The 26619-nt window shown below is 38.7% G+C and overlaps 1 protein-coding gene across 1 annotated transcript; it reads left to right on the top strand.

Annotated features, from left to right (window-relative positions):
- The first annotated feature begins 372 nt into the window (after positions 1 to 372).
- On the top strand, positions 373 to 25830 carry LOC134746415 (syntaxin-like). Its single transcript, XM_063680785.1, has 7 exons — positions 373 to 636; positions 1209 to 1319; positions 14729 to 14822; positions 15196 to 15450; positions 16218 to 16291; positions 24613 to 24861; positions 25598 to 25830. Exons 1-7 carry the CDS (start codon positions 601 to 603, stop codon positions 25667 to 25669), a joined length of 891 nt encoding a protein of 296 aa, XP_063536855.1. The 5' UTR covers positions 373 to 600; the 3' UTR covers positions 25670 to 25830.
- The last annotated feature ends 789 nt before the right edge of the window (positions 25831 to 26619 follow it).

Genomic DNA, 26619 nt, shown 5'->3' with positions numbered 1-26619 from the left:
AATAAACACGTACCTAAATTCTATGCAAATAGGTGAATGACACAGTTTTCCGTACAAACAATAGCTCATTATTATAAGATTTGCGGTGACTGGGGTCAGCGCCGGCGCACCTACAACCTACAGCTGCCTCGTCTCACTTCGTATAACCAATTTAATTAGTAAAAATACATATTTCTAAATAATTTTATTAGACGCTAGTGTGGTCCAAGTTGTGGTACTGGTAGTGACTTTAGTCTTGGATACGAATTGCGTGATTCTGATTACCTTAAAAAGTTTTTATTTTATTTTATTAAATAAATATTTTTAAGTAGATTAAGTGTGGTCTAATATCAGTAGCTTCAGTTAGTACAACGTCGCACGAGCGGCGCGGCGCGGCGGTGCGGACGCTGACCCGCTCGCTAATGAGTCCGGCACACGCGCTCGCGCTCGATCGAGCAGCGCCGCTCAGTGCTGCGCGACCCCGCGGCGAGTGCCGCTGCTGACGGCTGAATATCTCGATATCAGGTGTTATCAGTGTGATAAGATAGTGCGTCACCTCGCGCCGCACCGCGCAGGACGCACTCCGCGACGCGCCCGCACCAAGCCAGCCGCTATACCGCCATGCGGAGCAAGGATCGCCTCGCCGAGCTGCTGCAGGTCAGTAGCGTCATCATCAGTATCTCACTGTGTTTACATTTTGTATGCTCACAAACACACCTGTGTAACACTTTGCTAAACGTGACATCATAATAAAGCTGAGCAAATATTGAGATAGACTTTACGGAGCCGAACACGGAAAGTGCCTGTAATAGCCATTCTTTTGTGAATCTCGGTGTCTTAATCCGTGGGCGCGGGCAATGTAACAGGATAACAAGAGCTTCCGCTCCGAAGCCGCCCGTTGGTCTTCGTCATACTGCATGTTTCTAAATAGGTATATGATATTTATTTTCCTTCTTAGTGGTTATTTTGCAGTACTGGCTAGTCAAGATTCTATCGATTTAATCACGCGTAGGTACTGCTACACTATGAGCAATATGTACAGCCGGCTGCAGAGAAAAGTGACCCCCGTGCATAGAAGTTTATATGCAAAGGTGCTAAGCGAATAGTATATAGCTGACTGTGCCAGATGTACCTACAGCTATTAAGTCAAGCATATAATTGCGGTTTAAAATTTACAACTTCTTATGATTGACAAATGTACGTTATGATCGTTGCATTGTATGTTCCAGCGAGCAGAGGCGTCGGGTAGCGTATACAAGGACACGGTATTACCAGTGGAGGAAGATGAGGGCTCGGCTGCGAGAAACCTGCCGCCAGAGATGGAAGCAATGCTGCAAGAGGTATGTTTTATCAGAAACCACAAATAGGTTATATTAGTTATGTACGTACTTAGTCAACTATTTCATTACACTACACTATAATATTGTTACCAGTGAGTCGGTGGGTACTCTTACGTAGTTATTAGAAATAGAAAAATCAAATGTAGCAATTAAAATGATATACAGGACGAGCGAATTTATGTAAATGTTTGTTGCGGCAGAACTAATTGAAGCTGAACTTATTATTATTGCATAGGTTATATAAATACTTAGTTGCTCAATACTACTGCAGGCAGGCAAACATTAATTCGAGAGTGTGTTGTTATCGAATGTAAATGAAATAAAGTAAAAGCATAAATCATAAATTGTATCTTTATTCAGCACTGTTTTTAACACGGTTATTGAGAAGCATAACAAAACCTGATTTATGTGGAGTCAACAATTTTATGTGACGTAATAAATATGTACCGTAGCCATAATATTAACATGCATTTTTTATAAATACGTAGGTATTCGTTGAAAATGATAGGAATTGTGGATGTGAAGAGTGTAGTTGCCTATCAAATAATTTCAATATCAGACTGTCATTTAAATAATAATCGGCCAAGAGCATGTCGGGCCATGCTCAGTGTAGGGTTTCAAAGTTACCATTCTGTCAAAATAGGCCAAACGGGGGTTATTAGTTAGTATCATGTACATTAAAAGCATAAGGGAGTAGTATTGCAGTGCTTTGCACGTCTTTTTACTAAGATAAGAAGATTTTTTGCAATAACTCTAAAACGACTAGATCAATCATGTTCGCTATAGTTTTCATTGAAAGTATTTATTAAGCTTTTGTTTCACGTGTAAAACCACTACCACACACTAACCCAATGCCGCTAGATAGATAAATCAAACCACGGTTTCACTTTAAACATAGAGTAACTTATACTAGAGCGGTACTGTCATAGTAAATTTTGTAACCCCAGTAAATTCACTGCCATCTGTCGACACACTTTAAAACTAAAATTGAAGATTTGTAAAAATACGATAAAATGTATTTAAATATAGATAAATGATTTTTTTTATTTGCATTAATTATTTTGATGATTTTGACCCATTTTCTTTCACTGATATGCGTTAAAATTGTTAAATAACAAACGAAACCGTCAACGCCATCTATACGACTGTAGGCCAAAACTAGTAGCGCCCTCTGAACGAGAATCAAATTTTCTTGATTTTCGAGGCACGTTTTTTCCTTAGACTGTATCCATCTATTACGGAGTTATATCTATCTTTGCTTTAAATAACTAGATTATATTTCGGTCACCTTACTTTACGATCATTTGTTCACAGTTTGCAATCCAATAACAGAATGGCGCTCGGACTTGGTATCGGTTACCGGTAAAAATCATCCCTCCTACTTCGTTTTAATAAAAGAGCGCGAACGGAAACCGCTAACCAATTCCAAGTCAATTACAGTACTTTATTATCATTGGAGGAATTAAATCATTTTATTCGTTCATAGAATATGTCTAAATTGATCGAATTATATTTATGATAATGTAGATTTGCTATTTAACACACATAACTTTTAACCATTGGACAACACTTTAGTGCCATATTTGCACACTAGGGGATTTCACTCGAGTTTACTTAGTCAAAATATGACTATTAATTATAAAGAAGCTTACAGATTCGTCCATCCTGGCAAATCATGTCACGACCTCGTGAAAGCCCCCAAGAGAGAAAATGTTTTTAATAAATATAATTATTGCATTTACAACAAAATATTCAATTCAATATACTATACCTATCACATAATAAATGATTTCTTCAACTTTCGCAAAGTTTTAATGATTTTATTTTATGTATATACTTGCTACTTACGTGCATTACAATTTTAACCATCCTGCATGTAGATTAATTTTTATATCCCTTATATCTCTATATAAACTCAGTTCCCTATTTCTTTTTTTAATCAAACAGTCTTGCAAATAAATAGACTGCTAGTAATCATCATTAATACCACAATAAGCATATATGTTTATAACATTTATATTCCATCATTTTATCTGTAATAAACATATATTCATTACATCCACATTCCTATAATATTATCCATTTTAGTGCCATATTTGCACACTAGGGGATTTCACTCGAGTTTACTTAGTCAAAATATGACTATTAATTATAAAGAAGCTTACACACGATGTGTCGTTTTGTATTTAATACATTTCAATGTCAAGTCAGATTTACTATAATAAGTACCGGTTTGTATTGATACGTACAATGTTACATTTCAATCAAATTTACCTATCAACTGTACATTTTAGGATTTTACATTTATTTCAAATTGAGATTGTATCTTATTTCGCTTAACATTTCCAAATACCTAATACTTTGTACTACCGGATGTTCCATCACGCTCAAATATGTCATTTGAATTGAAATTGGTAGCTAGGACGAATGCTCCACGCATCACGCATTGCTGTTCATCGCGCCGTTCATTAGCGCGTTAATTAATTGTTTTCACGACTCGTCCATTAACAACAACACACACTGAACCTACACGACCTCTTGTGAGTGACAACAAATATAGTGGATATAAAATATTTCATAAAATAATTTTATATGTTCCCTAGTTGGATAGTGCATATGCTTACACGAAAACGGACAAAAGCTGCATTAAATAAGTTATGCGCTTTTAATTTTCACAAATTTATTTACATACAAGATATATACAGTGGTACTACGTAAACGAAATTAATAACTAGCTTAAATCTAAAATAGGCCCTTGAGGCATTGTACCAAGGATGCTGGCGGCATTTCCCCGCTGTATCGCAATGCTGATACGTTGTGCGAGAAAGCCGCCAGCTCTTCGGTCACCAGTTACGTCAACCAGACGCTTCGCGATTTCTGCAAACAACTTATGCGCGCTGGGACCCCATGGACCTAGAGTTTCAACTCCAAATGGAACGAAATGATACTCTCTACCGAGGCTCTTATATTTATTACGTTTTAAAATTTCGGCGCTTTCCGCCGCTCCGCCCGCTTTTACAATAGTCCGTTGGAGGTGGGACGGTGCCAGTGTGTCTACGCAGGTAGCATCCCACACCAACATCCGTCCCAAGCTCCAAGGAACCAAGGACATCCCATCGGGCCTCTTGCCATCATCTCTGATAATGCCAGTCGGCTCAAGAAGAGCGGGTACATTGATGGTGGCAAGAGACCGACGGATTATGTCATTAAGCGACGCATGTCTTGAAAAACGGCCGGCACTTTTTTGACAAGATAATCCATGGTGTCCCAGTCGGTCCACGTCCGTGCCACAAGAGCATATGTGTGGCGTACACACCGAAATCCCGAGTCGCAAACCAGTCGCCAGTCTAAGGGAGGCCGGATCCAAGAAAGTACCAGTATTAGGCGAAGGATGGGCATGTAGCCAGTAACCCGCTTCCCGGGCTCCGACCGCCAAAAGCCTCGCGCGGTCTGGACCTATACAGTTGTTTAGGAGAATATTGTAAGTTAAATCACAGTAAACATTATCCCAACTCCTTTGTGAATTTGGGTTGTCTGGAAATTGTTTTCCCGGGCAAGCAATTTTAAAAGCATTTTTGGCGTCCTCAAAGCCCGCAATCTCACAGTTTGTGGGCAAAGCCCTTAAAATATTTCCTATGAGACCAGACGTGCTATGAGTGGACGCCAAAAAGGCTGGGGAAGCCACACTGGAAATTTTGCGAATTCCTAAACCTCCAAACCGAATTGGGAGGGACGCTTGAGACCAGGAAGGCTCACTTAGCTGAATGTTTAGAATCGTCTCTAAACTAATTTTGATCAAATCATCTAAAGGCGACAATAAATTTTGATGTAATTTATATAAAATGTAATTTCTATGCGCTTTAGATCTAATGGTACAAATAATTTTTAAGAAAAAAAAAACGACTTCAATGGGGGATGCCGTTGAAAGGTTACTTATTGTTGATGGTGCACTCCAGACAATGAAATGAAAAAGACAGCATTTTTGCCTAACTAAAATGAGGTAAAACCACCCACGTTTCTAGTAGCATTTCGTTTCTATAAGGGTCATAGTTCTAACCCAACCTAACCCAATGTTCTGATAGCATTTCGTTTCTGTAAGGGTCACAGTTCTAACCTAACCTAACCCACTTTTCTGATAGCAGTTCGGTTCTGTGAGGATCGCAGTTCAAAAAAAAGTCCAGGTCCAAGTTTGGGGTTGGGTCCATAGCGAAGAGAATAAATCGCCAAACGTGAACTATGTGTCGTTGAAGAGTTCCATTCTGATCATCATCAGCAGTTCCACTTCATCAAATGTCACTTTTTTATATAAAAGCTGGATTTGTTGATGAAAATACAAAAATCACTATATGTATGCCTTTCTCATTTGAGGAGTTCCCTCGATTCCTCATGGATCCCATCATCAGAACTCGAGCTTGACAAAAATGTGTCTTGAAAACCTAACTTGCTTACCAATCATAACGAAGAGGACAAATCGCCAAACGTGAACTATGCGTCATTAAAGAGTTCCATTCTGATATTTCTGATCATCATCAGCAGCTGCACTTCATCAAATGTCACTTTTTTAAATGGAAATGCTGGATTTGTTGATGAAAATACAAAAATCACTATATGTATGCCTTTCACATTTGAGGAGTTCCCTCGATTCCTCATGGATCCCATCATCAGAACTCGAGCTTGACAAAAATGTGTCTTGAAAACCTAACTTGCTTACCAATCATAACGAAGAGGACAAATCGCCAAACGTGAACTATGCGTCATTGAAGAGTTCCGTTCTGATCATCATCAGCAGTTCCACTTCATCAAATGTCACTTTTTTATATGTAAATGCTTGATTTGTTGATGAAAATACTAAAATCACTATATGTATGCCTTTAACATTTGAGGAGTTCCCTCGATTCCTCGTGGATCCCATCATCAGAACTGCGTTTTGACCAAAACGGGACCAATCTGTATATATATACTTACAATCAAAAAAAGAATTTTCAAAATCGGTCCAGAAATGACGGAGTTATGGAGTAACAAACATTAAAAAAAAAAAAAAGAAAAAAAGAAAAAAAAACATACAACCGAATTGATAACCTCCTCCTTTTGAAATCTTGAAGTCGGTTAAAAAAGAAGAAGAATGGCCGCTCTTACTCCAAACGTCACCAATAATCGCATGCGATTTGCATTATTTAAAATCGCATGCCATGCATTGCATTGCAAGGCCTTAAAACTTAAATTTAGTAGGTAAATGGGCCAAAATTAGGACTGGACTAAACTAAATATTGGACAATAGATGCCACACAGGTATCCGAGCAACCAGAGTATTCCAGAGTGTTTAAATTCAGGTGATTTGCTAGTCACAGTCATTTTCAAATCCATGAAATTATTTAGTCGTGGTTTATGAAAAGTATCGCATTTGAAATTAATACTAGTAGTAAGTATACTTACCTACTCTTAATTCCAGTGGACTGCAGATCGCTACCGATAGTAATAACAATACGCGTCTGCGCTGACATCGCCATTATCTGCTGCACTTGACCCCCGATGTACATTATCTTACCCCTTGCATATTTATGTATGTCAACTAATTGTTATTGTTAAACTGTTTGATATATACTGTTGATTAGCTTAAGTACCCACATTAAATATTGTGCTGTTTTATGCGTACGATGTATACTTAAATTGTGATAATAGCAGTGTTTTACCTACCAATAAAACACTTATTAAGCGAAATACCTTATTCGAAGCATATTCATTATATATTGAGAGTGGCAACATTGATTGCTATGACGTTACGGTTGCTGAATAGTTGCGTTTCCCACTCCTTTTTCCTCCTCCACTAAATTTCCGTTTTTACCTGCTTGCCACCAGGGGCTCTCGCTTGCCTTCATTGAATCTCAATTTTGATTATTATCAATTTATTGCAATGTTCCACGTAAAAAGCAATAGGATAATTGCGTAATTAGGTAATTACTTTCGTATTTTATATTAGCGACTACAGTGAAGTGAAAGTGACAATATAATAGTGTTTTAACTATAATTATAGGATTCCAAGATGACAGTGGATCATTGCAATCTACCGCCAGGCCGGCCTACAAGTATATGCTTCGAATAAGGTATTTCGCTTAATAAGTGTTTTATTGGTAGGTAAAACACTGCTATTAAGCTTCTTACCGTTATTCGAAGCATATTAATTATATATTGAGATCTGTCTGTGACCGCCTGGTGGCCAGATGCCAATGTGAATCAGATAAGTGATAAAATGTGTACGATTTGTGGGCAAGGGCCCTCAGCTGTAATCGCAACCATTATAAACAGGATTTCTAATGGGGTTAGAAAATAAATTAACAAAAGGGTGATGTGATGTGAAAAACAGCCAGTTACCGCGAGCTAAGATATCGTCTAATGGAAGGTCTTGTACCCAATTTTTAGAAGCCACTGCGGGGCGCACACTGCCCGGGCTTGCCTGGATGCCTGCGTCTAGCAGTACTTTTTTGATCCAGTTCGCGATAACTGTGCGCGAAGCAGACTTAGGAGTCCCACAGGCTGTAATAAACAGATTATTAGAATTACATTTGCTACGCCTGTCGGCTGACAATGAAATTACTTTCTTGATCCAAAACACTGGGTCTAGATTCTTATATTCACTGTTTTGAAATAAGCGCCAGCCTGATTGTCTATTTGAAACGGAATCTGTCTTCGATCCGAAAATTGGCCAAAATGTTATTGAATTCTCAGACACAATACAATTACCACTATCTATAGATAATAATGTGAGGTCATGTACCCTGCGTCCTGAGCACAATAAGAGCAAAATCGCAGCCCGCTTTGCACATTCATAAAAGCTATTTTCATCTATTGTACTGTTTTTCAGCCAGTTTATAAGACTATCTGTATCCCAAATAGGGACTTTGTCTGCTTTTGGAGCTTTAATGGAAATAGCTTTTAGTGCATGTCTTACTAGAGCATGAGAACTCAAGTTAGCCTGGTTATCGGGATCAGTTAAGGTGGCAATTGCTGATTTATGAACTAGGATCGTAGAGTAAGATAACCCGACTTTTTGATGCAAATCTATTAAGAATCTGGCCAAGTCTGCTGCTGATGGTTTAAAGGTATTGACTTTATTATCATGGGTCCATGAAGACCACCTTTTCCAAGCTGGTTGATAGGTTTTTCGGGAGGATTCACGCCAGCTAGATAGCAACAAATCCTTTTGCTCTTGGGACCAATTACTCACACTTTTCGCCCACCCCCACATTTCCATACTTCCAGGTTCATCGAGTGGACTTGGGGCGGCGGTCGGCCCGTGACAGTGTCTACTAATACCATATCCAGAGTAAGTATTGTAAACGGCGGGGCTAGGGCTCGGTTCTTGAGATCTGGTCTCCAAAATGTTTTCGGCCACCGCGGGGCCACAATTAAGTATATCCCTCTGGCCGTGTTCAGGTGGGCTAGCACCTGGGGTATTAGAAGTGGTGGTGGGAACACCCATGCCAGTCGGTAGCACCAAGTTCGGCTGAATGCGTTGTGGAATTGGGCTTGAAGATCTGTCGCGTCGATCGAGACGTAATTGGGGACCACATGTGCTGTCGCGGAGGCGAACAAGTCTATCGTCGGGGTGCCCCACTTTGAGAATATCTTCTCCGTTACCGTGGGTAGGAGATGCCACTCCGGAGTGAGCGACAGGCGAGACAGGCGATCTGCCTCGCAGTTGTACCTCCCGGGGAGATAATGAATTTGAACGTGAATGTTGTATAGGTCTAAAAGGTGAAATATCTGGTAGCATATATTCATCAGAGGTGATGATCGGGTTCCTCCTTCGTTTTTGAGGAAGGCGACTACTGATCGGTTGTCGCTTTGAATCATCGATGATGAATTTGCTAGGTAATGACAGCAACGTTTTAGGGCGTAAAGTACTGCAAGCATTTCCCTCTGGTTTGAATGGAGACTGGCTTCGGCTCTGGTCCAATGGCCCCATAATTTTATATTGTTCAGTTGAGCTCCCCATGCTAGTGATGATGCGTCTGTCACCAAGTAGTGACGAACCGGGGGATAATGGATCATAGATTTGTTTTCGACATTGCTTAGCCACCAAGACAGTTCGTTCTGGGCCTCTTGTGGAACCGGAAGCCGGCGGTAAGGGGGCTGGTAAAGAAGGCTTTGACAAAACTTTAATAGGACTCTGTGGTTCAAGCGGCCTCGTGGTACTGGAAAGCTTGCAAAGTTGAGGGAGCCTACTATACTTTGAACCTCTTTTAGGCAGGCTGAGCTGTGCTTTAGTAATTTGAGTATTTTTTGCCTTAGAACCGAGCATTTCTTCGCCGGAAGGAATTTCCGGTTCGAATGTGGGTCCCAGCATATTCCGAGATACTCTATAACCCTTTGAGGGGTTAAGATGGATTTGGCTCGATTTACTTTCCACCCTAATTGGTATAAGGTTTGTGTCGCTTCTAAAGCTTGATTTGCTAAGACCTGGGGGTCTTGGTTCGCAAGAAGGAAATCGTCTAAATAGACTATGATTCGAAATCCTCTTTCCCGTAGGAGCTGGGCAATCCAGTTGGTCAGGGAGGCAAATATTTTCGGAGCGCAAGCGATGCCAAATGGCAGACAGGTCATTTGCATCAATTGACCCTTGAAAATCAGTCTTAGGAACCGTTTTTGATTTGATGCGACTGGCAGGTGGAAATAGGCATCCGAGAGGTCTATTTTTATCAGCCAATCTGAAGGCTGTAAGAATGCCGGGATCGCATGCATGTTTGGTAACTTGAATTTCAGCTGTGGTAGGTACTGATTCAGCCTTTTTAAATTGAAAATTGGCCGGAATGTGCCATCGCTTTTGGGGGTCAAGAACATAGGGGAGACAAAGCTGAGACCCGGGCTCACACATTCTAGCACTCCCATCTTTACTAGCTTTTGTATAGCTTCTTGCATTTGGGGCGAGTAAGGGGTTTGAAATTTTAGGTTGGGCCATGACAAAGGGGGCGGTATGTAAAAGGGGATTTGAAAACCTTGTATTAATTTTACTAATTCTGGAGGGGCATTTAATAGCTTCCAGTTTTCCACAAATTCCTTTAACTGCCCCGCTCGAAAACTTGTCGAGTCAGTATTTCCGTTTTGAGTTATAGTCCCTGCGCGGAACGTACTGGCCCGCTTGTCTTTGATTTCGGGCACCTTGCTGATATGCATACGGACCCTGGGGTCTCGAACCGTTGCCCCGTTGGCGTGGAGCCTTTCCTTGACTTCCCACAAATGTGTCTGGTCTTGGTTGGCGAAAAGGACCGCGCCAAGCCATAGGTGCAAAATTATAGTGGCCTTGCGCAGGCATAGGTAAGAAAGGTCTAGGCATGGTCATAAGCAAGCTTGAGGGGTCGTAAGCGCCCTGCGCGGGTGCTCTTTGAGTGTTATTAGTCTGATTGACGCCTGCTTGCGCAGCAGGTTTGTTTTGGGTTGGCGGTCGGACCGGCCAGAAACATTTAGATACTCCCCCTTGTTTTTCGATTGCTGAAGACAGCGAATCTTTTTGAAAAATGAATTGAGGACTTGGGGGGATCTTTCTCAAGGATTCTTTGAAATATTTATCTTTTACAGAACGTAAAATACTGTCCCGTCTTTGCTGTATAAGGTCAGCACGGTGACCACATGCTAATTGCAAAACATCGTTTGAAATCTTTTGGAAAGAGCCCTCTATAAAAAGTTCTTTAATTTTATTTTGCAAAGACTCGGGAGTAAGTGCTGTAGTGGTCCTAGCCCACGTTACTAAGGAATCAAAGCAAGTCTCGGCAGTTTCACCTTGTTTGATCAAAGCTTGCGTGATAGCCGCAAAACCACGTTCAAGGACGCTCAGGTTCGAAAACTTATCAAAAGGCTTTAATTCATCGTTTGTTTCTAATTCTGTGAAGGCTGGTTGTGAGCAATAAAGTTTTTGTACCTCGGAATATCTAACGCTTGACCAGTTTTCCGAGTCAAAATGTTGAACAGCCGTTAAGAGGTCAACGTGAGCGGGCAAGGATTTTGGAACAGGTGGCTCTTTTAAAACTGTATTGAATGCTAACTTTAACGTTGCTACATCATTATTAGGAGCCGGGGCTTCGGTTTCTTCCGCTTCATATAACTCGCCGCTCACATTACCCTCAATTTCGTCACCTTGATCAAAAGATCGGTCTGCGGGACCCGTTGATTGAAATTGCAGCATATTGCTGATGCAATTTTGGATCTCATTTACCTGGTTTGCCAGTTGCTGTATGACATCGTTACTTCGTTGTCGCTTACGTTTCAGTCCGGATTTTGTTTTCTTTGCTTTCCTTTTCGAAGGCCGATGAGAAGAACGTGGCGGCCCTACAGGAAGCGGCTGTTGCGATGATAGCCCCGGAATCGGCTCCCATGACTGCCCCGGAGTGGGTGCAACCTCGTCAGAATCGGATGATGAGCCAGAACTAGACGAACTAGATTCGGACATGTTCTCTGTAAAAATAATTTAGTATTAATACACTTATTTAAAAATCTTTTTCGAACGGTAAAACCGTTATGATTTTTCAAATAAATCAGCTTGACTTACAAATTTCTTCAATTTGTAAGCGCGACCGTACCGTTTCGCATTCAAGATGCCAATGAAGGCAAGCGAGAGCCCCTGGTGGCAAGCAGGTAAAAACGGAAATTTAGTGGAGGAGGAAAAAGGAGTGGGAAACGCAACTATTCAGCAACCGTAACGTCATAGCAATCAATGTTGCCACTCTCAATATATAATTAATATGCTTCGAATAACGGTAAGAAGCTTAATATGAATTCACTATACATATCAATCAAGGTACCATGATTTTATAGAAATAATAAATACTATACAAAGCTAACTTGTAAATTTTCATGGTTATTCCCCTGGGCCTCCTTCACGCAGGGCTGGGGCATTCCCGCACTGAACTGGCCAATATTTGCACGAGACGCGAGGATCACCTGTAGCAGTATCATTTAAGTATAAGTTCATTTTCACCACGCCGGCAGGTAAAGGCCCTCTTAATTGTTCAAAAACTGATGAGAAAGTTGCATTTTATCCACATGTGGGGCAAAGTAATCAAATGCAAATTTTAAGTGGTTTCCTCATGTTGGCTGGTAGAATTGACTTTTAAATAATGATTTTGAATGATATTATATTTAATAACATTCATGTTGAATCGATTTGCTTTGATTTTGTTTGATATTTTTAACCGACTTCAAGATTTCAAAGGAGGAGGTTCTCAATTCGGTTGTATGTTTTTTTTTATGTTTGTTACTCCATAACTCCGTCATTTCTGGACCGATTTTGAAAAAAATTTTTTTGATTGTAAGTATATACATACAGATTGGTCCCGTTTTGTCAAAAAGCAGTTCTGATGATGGGATCCATGAGGAATCGAGGGAACTCCTCAAATGTTAAAGGCATACATATAGTGATTTTAGTATTTTCATCAACAAATCAAGCACTTACATTAAAAAAAGTGACATTTGATGATGTGGAACTGCTGATGATGATCAGAACGGAACTCTTTAATGACGCATAGTTCACGTTTGGCGATTTGTCCTCTTCGTTATGTTTGTTAAGCAAGTTAGGTTTTCAAGAAACATTTTTGGCAAGCTCGAGTTCTGATGATGGGATCCATGAGGATACGAGGCAACTCCTCAAATGTGAAAGGCACACAATAGTGATTTTTGTATTTTTATCAACAAATCCAGCATTTCCATTTTAAAAAGTGACATTTGACGAAGTGGAACTGCTGATGATGATCAGAATGGAACTCTTTAATGACGCATAGTTTACGTTTGGCGATTTGTCCTCTTCTTTATGTTTGTTAAGCAACTTAAGTTTTTAAGATATATTTTTGTCAAGCTCGAGTTCTGATGATGAGACCCACGAGGAACCGAGGGAACTCCTCAAATGTGAAAGGCATACATATAGTGATTTTTGTATTTTCATCAACAAATCCAGCATTTACATTAAAAAAAGTGACATTTGATGAAGTAGATCTGCTGATGATGATCAGAATGGAACTCTTCAATGACACATAGTTCACGTTTGGCGATTTGTTCTCTTCCTTATGGACCCAGACCCAAACTTGGACCCGGACACGGACCCGGACTCGGATCCGGACCCAGACCCGGACCCGGAAATGCTACTAGAAAAGTGGGTTAGGTGGGTGGGTGTGTTTTGAACTGCGATTCTCACAGAACAGAACTGCTATCTGAAAAGTAGGTTAGGTTAGGTTAGAGCTGTGAACCTTACAGAAACGAAATGCTATAAGAAAAGTAGGTTAGGTTAGGTTAGAACTGCGACCCTTACAAAAACGAAATGCTACTAGAAAAGTGGGTGGTTTTACCTCCTTTTCTACATAATTAGGCAAAACATGCTGTCTTTATCATTTCATTGTCTGGAATCTAAGAGTGCACCATCATCAATAAGTGAACTTTCAGCGGCATCCTCCATTGAAGTCGGTTTTTTTTTTTTTAAATTATACAGTTAGTATTTTCCTTGTGTTGGTGTGACGAAAAATTTTGTCACTCGGTGGCAAAATTTCTTTAGCTCTCGTGCCTTTAAGCCCTCGCACCGCTTAAGATTCCATTTTTTGAACTACTCCCTACGCTTGTGGTTCAATTTTGCAATATTTCGCTTGCTCGGCTATCAATTGTACGAGAGGTTAAACAACAATTTTGCCATTTTGTAAAATAAATAACTATTTTAATATTCTCGTTTAGGCTAGTTTTAAATGCTTCGTGCTTTTAATAAATAATTATAATGTTTTTGATATGGCATGTTTATTTACATACAAGATATATACAGTGGTACTACGTAAACGAAATTAGCTTAAATCTAAAATAGGCCCTTGAGGCATTGTACCAAGGATGCTGGCGGCATTTCCTCGCTGTATCGCAATGCTGATTCGTTCTTTTTAATTTTGAAATTGTTGAAGGAACATTGCGGAAATCTTTTTGCAATAAATATTACTTTATTCTCTCTTTTGTATAAATATTAATTAAATCTGTATGTATGTATTCTAGTTATGCGATTTAGAATCACATAAATTGATAATGTCGTTTCATCGAACGTATGTATGTCAGTGCTTAATTAATGAAATGATACATACCATCTAACCACACGGAACAGCAGGTTTCGCTTTAAAACTTAAATAAACCACTGTTAAAAATGGCATCCACTTGTCAAAAAAAGTTACAACAACAAAGTTTTAAACATTTTAAATTCTTTTTTTGTTTGTGGAATAACATAAAAAGTGGATGTAGATACATTCAAACAAGATTAGCCCAAATCTTAAAATAAAAATGTAAGTACTTATTTACTTACAACTTATTTACAACAATATCTCAAAATTTTAGTTAGCTTTTTAGTTCCAATCATCTTGTTACCATACAAATATAAAAAAAACGAATGTTTCACTTTCCAGGCGGAGACGGCGGTGCGATGGGCGGGCGAGCTGGCGGCGCTGACGGCACGGCTGCGTGCGCTGCATGCACATCCTACCTTCCACACCAGCCCCGGTATGCCCTAAATATACAGGCGCATTATAATTTTAATAGCAGGATATGAATTAGATCTGGAATAGATATGGATCTAAACAAATTATTCAAGCAAGCAAGTATCAAAATGCACATCTAATTGAATGTAGAACCTAGCTTCACTCAGTCCAAAACAGAATCCAGTAGAAGCGATATTTTACCGGGATCGATAGTACAAAAACTGAATCCCAGATCCCAGCTGCAGCTTGTAGAGCACAATTTAAACCTAATATACATAATAGCACTACATACATTAGTGCCTAAATGTCGAGAGTTCGTAATTGTTGTTGTTAGTCGTTATAAGACGGTGCAGTTGGTATGCAATCTATTTCCATCTAGTGTCGTCTCGTTTCAGAAATGCAGGAGCAAGCTGATAGCGTGGTGACACAGGCGCACGCACTAGGGTTGAAGGCCAGCGGAGCGCTGCGGCAGCTGGAGCAGCGCGCGACCACAGCTGCCGCGGGCGTGGGTGGAGCGGCGGCGCGCGCGGCACGTCTGCAAGCGGCCTGCTGCCGCCGGCGGTACGCGGCAGCGCTAGAGCAACATCACAGTGCGTTAGCAGAATTGCGTGCTGCGCGGCGGCGATTGCTTGCGGATCAACTGGCTCTTAGTGAGTAGTTTCCGAAAATGAAAGTAACGGGCCGCGACTTAGCTCGGTAATCCGTTAGTAGGCACTGGTTAAAAGCCGATATCATGAAATAATGTTCGCAAAGACTTCAAATGTAAAATTATTTCGAACGTGACCTGCTGAGCTCTTCTTAGTTAAAGGACGTAATTGCAGCAAAGATACTCCCTTTTGTTTGTAATTTCTATAGTACTTTCACAGAGGTTTTTTTAAGTCCGTCTATTTGCAGAGCGATGCGATATTGTATTCAATTTTTTTAGCGATTGAATTAAATAATAATCACAAAATTATTTTAACTATCTTAAGAACGTATTGCATAAAAATTAAAATGTGTTCTGGAAGTAGTAAATTAAGTTTCTGAGGCATAATAAATATGAATTTCACGGGAAGTAGAATAGATTGATAATATTCATATCATCCAAAAAACTCATGCATATAGCGAATTTCCTACGTTAATATTTACATAGTGACTTTATTGTATGTTTGACGACCGGTCTGGCCTAGTGGGTAGTGACCCTGCCTGTGAAGCCGATGGTCCTGGGTTCGAATCCCGGTAAGGGCATTTATTTGTGTGATGAGCACAGATATTTGTTCCTGAGTCTTGGGTGTTTTATATGTATTTATGTATTTGTATATTATATATATCGTTGTCTAAGTACCCACAACACAAGCCTTCTTGAGCTTACTGTGGGACTTAGCCAATCTGTGTAAGAATGTCCTATAACCTATAATATTTATTTATTTATTTTCAGCTAATTCAGAGATTACAGAGGAGGAGTGCGAGAGACTGTTGGACGACAACCGTCTCCAAGCTTTCGTCGATAATGTGAGTTCCTAAAACAATTAGCTCCATGCATGAATTTATTTTTATTTTTGGATTCATAATTTATATCGTTGGAACACCGGAAATGATAAAAATACTTTTGTAAACCTTAACATTATTTTATTAAAAAATATTTAAAATGTTGAAAATTTTTGAGCGGTTGAAACGCTCATAATTTTTGGCGCGAATTCGACAGAGCGTGATGACGTCACACGTTGGGCGGCCCAACTGACGTTTGTTACTAATGACACTAATCTGTCGAACGCGTGACGTCATGTGGCGTTTCTCACTAGCTTTTCGCGGGCAAATTTTTGTACTTTTTATTTATAATTTTAAGTAATTAAATGGTAATTTAAAAACGGAAATGCATTTGTAACATGTTATAACGGTAACAAACATCCGAATAAAACATATTTCGTTCAAATATAAACTTCATGCATGAGGCTAATTGAGGTTTTCCAATGTGTCCTTAAAGGTCGTTAATAATCATTTTGTTAAGACTGAGAACGGTCGGCTCTTACTTACATTACACAGAAACACACACACATTTATACAGAAATTTATTGGTTTATTAGAAAACACAATTCCCCTAATGAGGGCACCACTGGACGGTTGACCCAGTCTTAATATATTCGATACCAAGAACCCGCTAATAGAGATTATTTAGGCCTATAGGTATGAATTACTAAACAAAGAGCTGCATTTTCACTTTAATAGTACATTACGATACAAGTGCGAACAATGGGAAATTCGCAACGAGTGGCGATAAATTAAAACACGACCGAAGGGAGTTAGAGGGTTAAATCTCCTGAGGGCCACACCCCGAGAGCTATAGAAGTGGCATTGGCAGACAAAAATTTAGTTTTAAGAAGTTTGATCCCTTTACACGAACAAGAAGAGTACATAGTACATAGTTATGTAATGTGCTTAATTATCGCACTAGTGCGGTAAATTGGCACCATATGTACTGTAATAGTACATTTCGATGCTAGTGCGGAAAGTATCACTCCTCCCGAGTCTTGTCGAAACTTTTATATTATTAATTCTGTGACATAACTGACATTGACATTATGAAGAGGTGTTTTTTTAGCTGGGTGTTATTATTATTGAACCCACTTCAATTAAAGTTCTTTTTTTAATGCATGTTCTATAAGACAGAAACAATTGTAAATATAAAACATTGTACTATTATTACCCAATTGTACGATTATTTGTGTATCGTACATTTATAAAAACAATAACGAATGTTGCCTTTGGAGCAGAAAGAAAAAACGCCTCTTCTTTGACAGGCGTTCCGTTCCATTCAGACAACTTATTAAGAACGGTCTTTCAATATTCAATATATAAAAAAATAGACGTGTTATAATGATGAAGAGGTAAGTAATAAAATATGAAATACATATTTTCGTATTCTTACATTAACAGTAGGTTTTTATGTTGATTACGACGTTTAAATGAAACTAATATTAACACTCATCAATAAGTAGTCATGAATTGGAACAAGTAAAAATTTAAAAAAAATTGGAAAAGTAAAAAGCACTAGTTCGCGAAAACCAACTTTCCGCACGCTAAACAGCCACGAAAAGTAGCACTTTTTGAGCAACTGTATTAAAAAATCTATTATAAACATACTCGTATTATTATTATTATTATTTATTTGTTTCAATTTGTTTTTCTCTCCGGTTGGAGGTGATTTTACTTCCATATTCGCGGGCTTTTGGCCAAACGAATATAGAAGGATATGTAATACCCTAATTTTCAAAAGCTAAGAATTTGCGTACTATCCTATATGTGTTCATTATAACAGCTTTCTGAAGAAGAATGTTTATTATTAGAGCTTTTCATTATTCTACAGAGAATTATTATATGAATTTGATACATATATTTTAAGATTTTATTTTATTTTTCTGCTGTAGACCCCTTCTGGGTAAAAGCCTCCTCCAGCTGTTTCCATTTGGCTATCTAGTGCTACACTTTGCCATTTTTGGCCTGCAGTGGCAACAATTTCGTCCTGCCACCTGGCTAGTGGATGTCCTCTCTTTCTAGAGCCCGGGGGGCCCTTCCATTTGGTCACCTTTCCTGTCCACCTCCCGTCGTTAAGCCTTGCCACATGACCAGCCCATCTCCATTTCATGCTCTGAGCAAACTGTAAGGCATCAGTTACTTGTGTCCTTTTTCTAATGTCGGAGCATCTTATTCTATCTTTTAGTTTTATGCCTAAACAGCTTCTTTCCATTGCTCTTTGGGTGGTCTGTAGTTTATTTTTGGTTGAATGATTTAAGGTCCAGGTTTGACAGCCATATGTAAGGCAAGGTAGTAGAGATGAATCAATCACTGTTTTCTTTAGCTTTGCAGGAAGTTTTGATTTGAGTATTTCTTTGTGAGCTCAATATTGTTTCCATGTATTGGCTATTCTTCTTTCCACTTCTTCTGTATTTCTTTTCGGGTTAAATGATATTTGTTTCCCTAGATAGATGTATTTTTGGATATATTCGAGTGCGATATTGTTTGCTAAAATAGGTACCGGTTTTTCATTGGTCATCAATTTTGTTTTCTCAAGATTCATCTCTAACCCTACACTTGCGCTAGCAGTCATTAATTCATTTATCATCGCCTCTAGTTTAGATGGGTTTTCAGACAGCAATGTTGTGTATTTTTGCCTTCGATATTATAATTGCTAACTGTAAACCATAGGTTAAACCTTTAACTGTACTAGCATTACACAAACCACCAAAAATGAATCCACATACCTCTTCGATGACATGCGACGACGGCGATGTGCGCTAGATTGTTCATGCACAGATTTAATGAGAGATGAGAGAATGAATAATGCTTGCACAAGCAATATGATGTCGTTCGCAAATCTTAGATGGTTCAAATATTTCCCTGACACATATATTCCTTTATTTGACCATGGTAAGTCGCACATTAAGTTTTGGAGAACAGCTATGAAGTTTTGGGGAAAGTGGGTCGCCCTGCCTTACTCCGCGTTTAATGTCTATTTCTGTGCCTAATCTGTCCAGTTTGACTCTGCTTCTGCTATAGGAGTATATATCTTTTAAAATATTTATGTACTTGTTATTTACTCCTTGTTTGTTTAGAGCTACCCATATACTTTTGTGTGAAATGCAGTCAAAGGCTTTTTTGTAGTCGATAAAGGCTATAAATAGTGGCATTCGGAATTCCATGTACTTTTCTATTATCTGCTCGATTGCATGAATGTGGTCTGTCGTGCTGAAGCCTCTCCTGAAGCCCGCTTGTTCGCAGGGCTGATATTTATCAATAACTGGTGATATTCTTTCCAGTAAGCATGAGGACAGCAATTTGTAGAGACATGGCATTATACTTATTGGACGATAGTTGCCTATGTTTGTTGGGTCCCCTTTTTGTATAAATATGAGTGTGATTTCTGACTTTTTCCAGCTTTGTGGTACATGCTCTTCAACGAGTATTTTGTTGAATAAGATGGTTAGTGGGGTTATTAAGAGTGTTTTTCCATATTTTATATACTCATTGGCAATGCCGTCAGTGCCTGGGCTCTTTTCATATTTTAACTTGCTTATTTGTTCGAGAATCTCATTTCAATGTAAATATGAGGATGCGTTTGGTTCGTTTGTCTCTACTACTTGTGTAGAGTTAGGCTGACTATATTACATGGTGTAGAAATCCGTTGCTATGTTTATAATATCCTTGCGCGACTGACTTTTGTTGCCGCCAGGCTGATGGAGACAAGGGATCCATTCTTTGGTTTTATTCAGTTCCCTGAGTCCCTTCTTGGTGCTCCTTGTAGTTTCTAGGTGTCTTTTGATAGTTTACATTCTATATGTCTCGTACCATTTTTTGATTTCTTTGTTTGTTTTCTTGTATAATGTTTTCAATTTTTGTTTGTCTTCATGTGTTAGTGATGCTTTATTTTGTAAGTCGCTTCTTTCTTTGATTAGTTGCAGTCTCATTTGATAAGATGTTATTTCTTTTAGACTTGTTGTTTATATTTTTTATACTGTCTTTTATAGAATTTTCAATCCTTCGGCTATACTCTTCTACGGTGTAATCTTCATGGGACTTTAACAGATGTGGTAAATGCTTTGATAAATTTTCACGAAAGGTGTCTTGTTAATTGATTAATATAGTTTCCTATTAAAGTTATGTTATCGTGCAAGTGCTTTTAAACGGACATATTTACGAACCTAAGAGATATAATTCAGTACAATGTTACCATACAGGGAGATAACAAATAAATTACTAATAAGGATGACATAATTATGTTATTAATAGGCGATGACACTTGACTTCGTGCGACCACCGGATGGATACAATGGAAGCATTCTTCACTTACGTACAAAGCTTTGTGTTTATTTGACTTTGTTTGACATGGATCATGATTCATAGCAACATCTGTTCAGTTGATTTTAATTTCGTTGGGGTGCTTGAGAATTGACGCCTAGTTCTCTTTTTCGTCGTTAAGTTTAGGGTTGCTCTGATTAGTCTATGATCGGAGGCGAAGTAGAAAGACTTCAGTATTTAAAGTTTGAGAAATGTTGTGGGATTGTGGTCATTATGTAGTCGATTTCGTTTCTTGTGTTCTTGTTAGGCGAGACCCAGGTAAATCTGTTCTTATCTTTGATCTTAAACATGGTATTAAGTATTTTCATGTTGTGTTCATATGCAAATTGGATTAGCATTTCTCCTCTCTTGCTTCTTGTTCCGATGCCATGTTTTCCCACCACTTTGTTCTCATAGCTTTCTGGTTTTCCAATTTGAGCATTGAAGTCGCCCATTGTGATTAAGTTTTTTGTGGACGTCATCTTATGCGCTGTTTCTAAGTTTTTGTTAAATATTTCTATGTCTTTTTGTGGGGAATTTTCTGTTGGAGCGTAAGCTTGTATGATTGTAAATTGGTTATTTTCCAGTTCTATCTCCAGTACGCATATTCTTTCTGAAATACCCGTAAAATTAACAATATTCTTCTTGAGTTCTTTCTTTATCATAAAGCCTACCCCGTGAAGACCCTTAGTTTGGCCTATGTAGAATATGATGTCTTCTTCGTCTTCCAGGATATTTGTTCCTAAGCGACGGACCTCTGATAGTCCTAAAATATCGCAGTTAATGTTTTTTAGTGCTGCTTTCTGTTCTAGAAGTTTTTCGTCTGAAGACAATGTTTTGACATTAAAAGTGCAGATGGAAAGAACTGTTTTCTCTTCTATTTTTGTTTGAGAAGTACTTGTTTGATTCTTTGTAGCTGAAGGGTTTTTATTTTTAATATCGATCTTGTTTTTGTTTGACGTTAAATTTTGTTGCATATTTTGTGCCTGGCTACATAATTGAGTTGAATTTCTTTCATTGTGTAGCTTCTTGTATCTTTTTTTGCTGGAGGGTGGTGGTCTTCTTTCCCCACGATGACCAGTCGGCTTGGGGGAGTTTTTTCATTTGTTGATTTAAATAAGTTAGGGGTTTTTTCAATTTGTATCCGGTTGCCGCTGGTCTTAGTTAGTTTTTTGAGGCCTCTGATAGTTTGTTTGGTCTTCCTCGTTCAACAAAATTGAGGATGTTGGGTTTTATGATGTCTTTTGCATTTAAGCTAGTTTTTGTTGATTCTGTGTTTACTTTCTTTTGAGTTGGTGCTTTCGGTGAGTCGGACTCTTCCCTCTTCCTTTTGTCTCTGCTTTTATCTGTTTGTTTCTTTACTATCAGAGTGTCATTTAATGAAGGCCATATTCCCTTTCTTTTTTTCTTCCTCAACTTGTAATTGTAACTGTTTGCGTTTTTCAAGTATTTCTTTAGGAAAATCTTCCTTCACATATATACCCTGCGGGAGTTTTGCTTTATTTTTCAAAATCAGATGTTTTTTCCAAGTGGATGTGATGGAGATGACAACTGGCCTATTTTTGTTGTTTATTTTCTTCCCAATTCTGTAAAAATTACTTATTTCTTGGCTGTCTAGATACGTTCCTGATTCGATTATAGTGTCTTTCACGTAATCTACCAGCTCGGCTTCTGAAATCCCGATTTGCGCGGATAATGAAGAATTAATCTAGATACGAGTTTATCCACCGTTTTGGCGTCAACGCCAAGTAGCTCCACGTGGCCCTTGTATAGTCGCTATCGCTATACAAGAGCTCATAATATCACAACTACCGAACAACGTCGTGCTCTAAGAGCATTTGGTATTTCTACCTCTAACCGTATCTGGATAGAGCCCTAGAGGCCATAATTGTATTATTTATACTTTTACCGTACACTGGCTGATTTACATCAAGATTGAAGAAATATAACTCGATCCCACGTGAATCCCACTTTGACGTTGGCGAAATCATCGACAGTATCGATGGAGCCATTCTACATAAAGATTGAACTAAATGCACTTTGAGGTTAAGTGGATGGATTGAATTCTTGTATTTATTCCGTGGATAACACGTTTTGCACTGTAAAAACTTCCAACACTGTTCGTTATCGTTCGCTTCACCGGTTTTTGTGGGTTTACGCGTTTGGTTGTCACTTTTTACACTGATATTAATTACTATTTGCGGAGCGTAATGGCGTACGTGTTTACTTTGCAATCACCGGAACCGGAACGTATTATTAACCGCAGTGCATCTCGTTCGCACTAAGTCGTAGATGCACGAGCGAAGATGTTAAAATTAAACTTAAAAAAAAGTGAAACCGACTTCAAACGGGAAAAAATAAAATATTTTCTCGTTTTATATGCGCTAGCAAACTGATACGTTTTTTTTTAGTTTGATAAGAACAAAAGAACCAGTATTGTAACTATTTAGCTTGGCACCGACTTCAAACGTATCAGTGTCTGGCTAAACTGTCACTAAACATTTTTGCACTTCGGGTAAGTTTCAAGGTCTGGCTTTAAGCTATCATCAAGATCTGAGGAGTTGGACCTCATGGAACCCATCATCAGAACTAGACCTTAACACAAATGTTCCTTTAGAACTTACTTGTGTTTAACAAATATAACGAAGAGGACTTAAATCGCCAAAATTGAAATATGCGTTGTTAAAGAGTCCCGTTCTGGTCATCATCTGTAGTTTTGATGAAAGTGCTTGGTTTGTTGATGAAAATACTAAAACCGGTATGCCTATAAGATTTGAAGAGTTCCCTGGATTCCTAATGGATCCCTTCATCAAAACTGGGTTTTTACAAAAACGGGACCAACTAGGGACTATATACACGGTGTTACTTGAGCCACTGAAAACCTGAGACACCCCAACAGATTTTTTTTATTTTGAACTCACCTTGAGTATTTATTCTTTATTTCGATACATATTTAAAAAAATATTCGTCGTTTACTTTTCTTAACAATTCTATTCGACTGGTATTTCTACACAAGATACTTCGTCGTTTGAGTGACGTCAAACAATTGCTAGTTACCATCGTAAACACTGTTAACTGACCATTTGCATACCTTACTGCAACGAGATATGGTTTACCAATGGCCAGTTAAGGGTGTTGCTCATTGACAAATAACGTGTCAAATGCTAGTTATTGATATTGTCGCATTACAAACTTGTAGACTTGGCATGTAATAATAATAATAAATTATAAAAAAATTACTCCCATTAAAATATAGCGCAATCGATTCTCTTATCGATTCTGAACAAACTGTTTTTAGGTTTTCAGTGGGTCGTGAAACACCGTGTATACATTCAAACAAAAAAGTAATTTTCCATATTGGCTCAGAAATGACGGAGATCTGAGGTAACATACATACAAAAAAAAACGGTCGAATTGATAACCTCCTCCTTTTTTGAAGTCGGTTAAAAAGGAGATAAAATTTACATCAACTTGTAATTTCTAGACTGTTTGCAACCTACCTAAGGTATGTCAGACTCTTCGATTCGAACCAAAAAATCTCAGCTTGGTTTGGATTGTTAAAATCCATCCAAGCTAACTCTGCGTTGATTTTGAAATGACAAAGAGTTAAGTAGTGGATGAGCCATTATGAATTACTTTCATAGTAATAGTGTAAGAATGTCCTTTAATGTTTATTTATTTGACGCAAAGCCTGTGCAGAGTTATCTTGGCGCTACTCTACTTGTCATCATCATCATAGGCATATATTTAAGAGTAAGACTCTTCTCGGTGGAGCAATTTCCATGTTTGGCAGCCCCCTGCCAAATGAAAATTTACGAGGTACCTACATGGTTGTCATGGTTAGGTACCTACTTGTAAACTACATAAATATATGAAGTTTAATCAATTTTGCTCCGTTTTAGTATATTGTCAACACTCACGCAACTGATTAATGTGCAAAATTTAGGCAATGCAAATACCGAGCAAGTTTACAGCATTGCAATTTGTGGGTTGATCTTCAGATCGAAGCAGAAACGCGCGAGGCCCGGCTCGGCCTGCGTGAGGCAGAAGCACGTCGCACGGAGCTGGCAAAAGTTGAAGCAGCCCTCGTGGATGTCCGCGACTTGTTTGGACAGCTGCATCACCTCGTGGCCGCACAGCAGGATCAGCTAGACAGCGTCGAGTACTTCGCGCTGCAGGCCACGGAGCACGTCGTCATTGGTCAGCACGAGCTGCTGAAGGGGAATGTGTTCCGCAAGAAGACTAAGCAGGTGAGCACGTAACATGTATGCTTGGTGGTCATAGAAATTATAGTATGTTGTTAAATAGATGCTTAAGATCTAAATTCCACTTGTACGTTTAGATAGAACTGAAGAAAGATGTTTTGAACACATATTAAATCACATTTAAAATCGGGTCTATCGGGACATCAGTTAGCCGCGACCACGACTAGTGAAACTTGTGTCGAAACGTCGGTAAATAAAGGTAACAAAATAAATTCGTGATAGACCCGATTTTAAATGTGTTTTAATATGAACAAAGTTTGTCCTTGGAGACTTAAACGAAATGTCTGCTGCTTACCTACAGCCCAATTCGAGCGCACACTGACATCAGAATGATATCTAAATTATTTAGTTATAGTGCGTCTTGCTCGCGCCACTACATGTACGGTCAAGTATGAGTACTACGAGCGACATGCACGATAACTAAATGACATCATTTAGATATCATTGTGATGTCAGTATACGTTTGAATTGGCCTGCTTGCTATTCCTGTCGGGCATACATTTTTGTTTTGTTTAATAAAAAGGTTCTTTTGACATTATAGCTGTTTCATGTTTTTACTATTATCCCTACATTAGACGCACGCAACAAACAAACAAAACTTCGTCAATTTACAAAATCACTGATATCTCGGAATCAATAAGAGACAATGTGGTACCTTTTAATTGAGAATGACACATATATATGAAATCCGAAATAAATATATAACGGCTTTTTTTTTCAGAAAAAAATCGGTTTGATTGTATGCATCTCAGTAGGTGTATTCATAGTCCTGCTGGTGCTTATCTACACGTAGGCTCGCTGGCGGCTATAGCGGCATAGCTCTGTCACGCTCACACACCGTGCTGTTGTCGGGCTGCATGATATAATGAGCGCGTGCGCAGATTGGCGCATTAAACTAGTCAGTCCAGTCCAGTTTCAACGACGCGACGCTTATAGTAAATTTCGACAATATTAAAAATATACACTAATTTAATTTATTTAATAAGTCTTATAAAATAAATAATAAAATAATTGTCTAGGTATTTTATTAACTTTAAAAACCCTTGTTGATGTTGAGAGCCTCTATTTGGATTTATAGATACCTACCTACATATATTGTTTTGCATAAAAATTTTTTTGTTGAATCATCCCTGAGCTCGATGTAACACACCTGTAGCGTAACCCTATGTAAAGCTATATTAGCAATCTAATGTGTTATGACATAAGACCATTAAAGAATAAATTGCTCGAGTCCTGACTACAGAAGATTAAAGAATCCTTAAGTTTAAAAAAAATGGTGGCCACGTTCCACCTCTCGACTAGGTACCTAAAATAACGAAAACCATGTTCAGGGATCATTTGCTCCTAGGACATTTGCTTCTTCAGCAGGGACCGTTCCTACTGCTATAATAAGCACTGAGTACTATTAGTTATTCTGTGGCACTGATGACAATGACGTAGTTGGCGTCACGCGCCATATACGAGGATTCCTCTTACGCTTATTACTTATCGCTATCTCAGTAGCGAATCATCGATTCGAACCCAGGCCGCACCCACTGCCACTGCCCTCCCTTTAAAATAATATTATGTATACTTTTCAGCAAACATAAATTGAAACAGAAACAAAATTTAACAAACAGTTATAAAAATTGGCGCAAGTGGTCGAAATCAAAACCCAACTCGGTAATTTAAAATTTGTTTTGACACGACTATGACCGTCAGGTTGCAGTAGGCCAAGCACATGATTGGCGCGACAGTATCTCG

Source organism: Cydia strobilella, chromosome 1 (assembly GCF_947568885.1).
Source record: "Cydia strobilella chromosome 1, ilCydStro3.1, whole genome shotgun sequence".
In the NCBI taxonomy this organism is placed as follows: domain Eukaryota; kingdom Metazoa; phylum Arthropoda; class Insecta; order Lepidoptera; family Tortricidae; genus Cydia; species Cydia strobilella.
The sequence above is the reverse complement of the archived record's forward strand: the minus strand, read 5'-3'. Positions and strand labels throughout refer to the sequence as shown.

Excerpts from the sequence above, each read along its gene's own strand:
- LOC134746415 (XM_063680785.1), top strand. The coding sequence starts at position 601 with ATGCGGAGCAAGGATCGCCTCGCCGAGCTGCTGCAG. Across the intron at positions 637-1,208 it reads GCCTCGCCGAGCTGCTGCAG|CGAGCAGAGGCGTCGGGTAG; the intron begins GTCAGTAGCGTC and ends TGTATGTTCCAG. Across the intron at positions 1,320-14,728 it reads TGGAAGCAATGCTGCAAGAG|GCGGAGACGGCGGTGCGATG; the intron begins GTATGTTTTATC and ends TTCACTTTCCAG.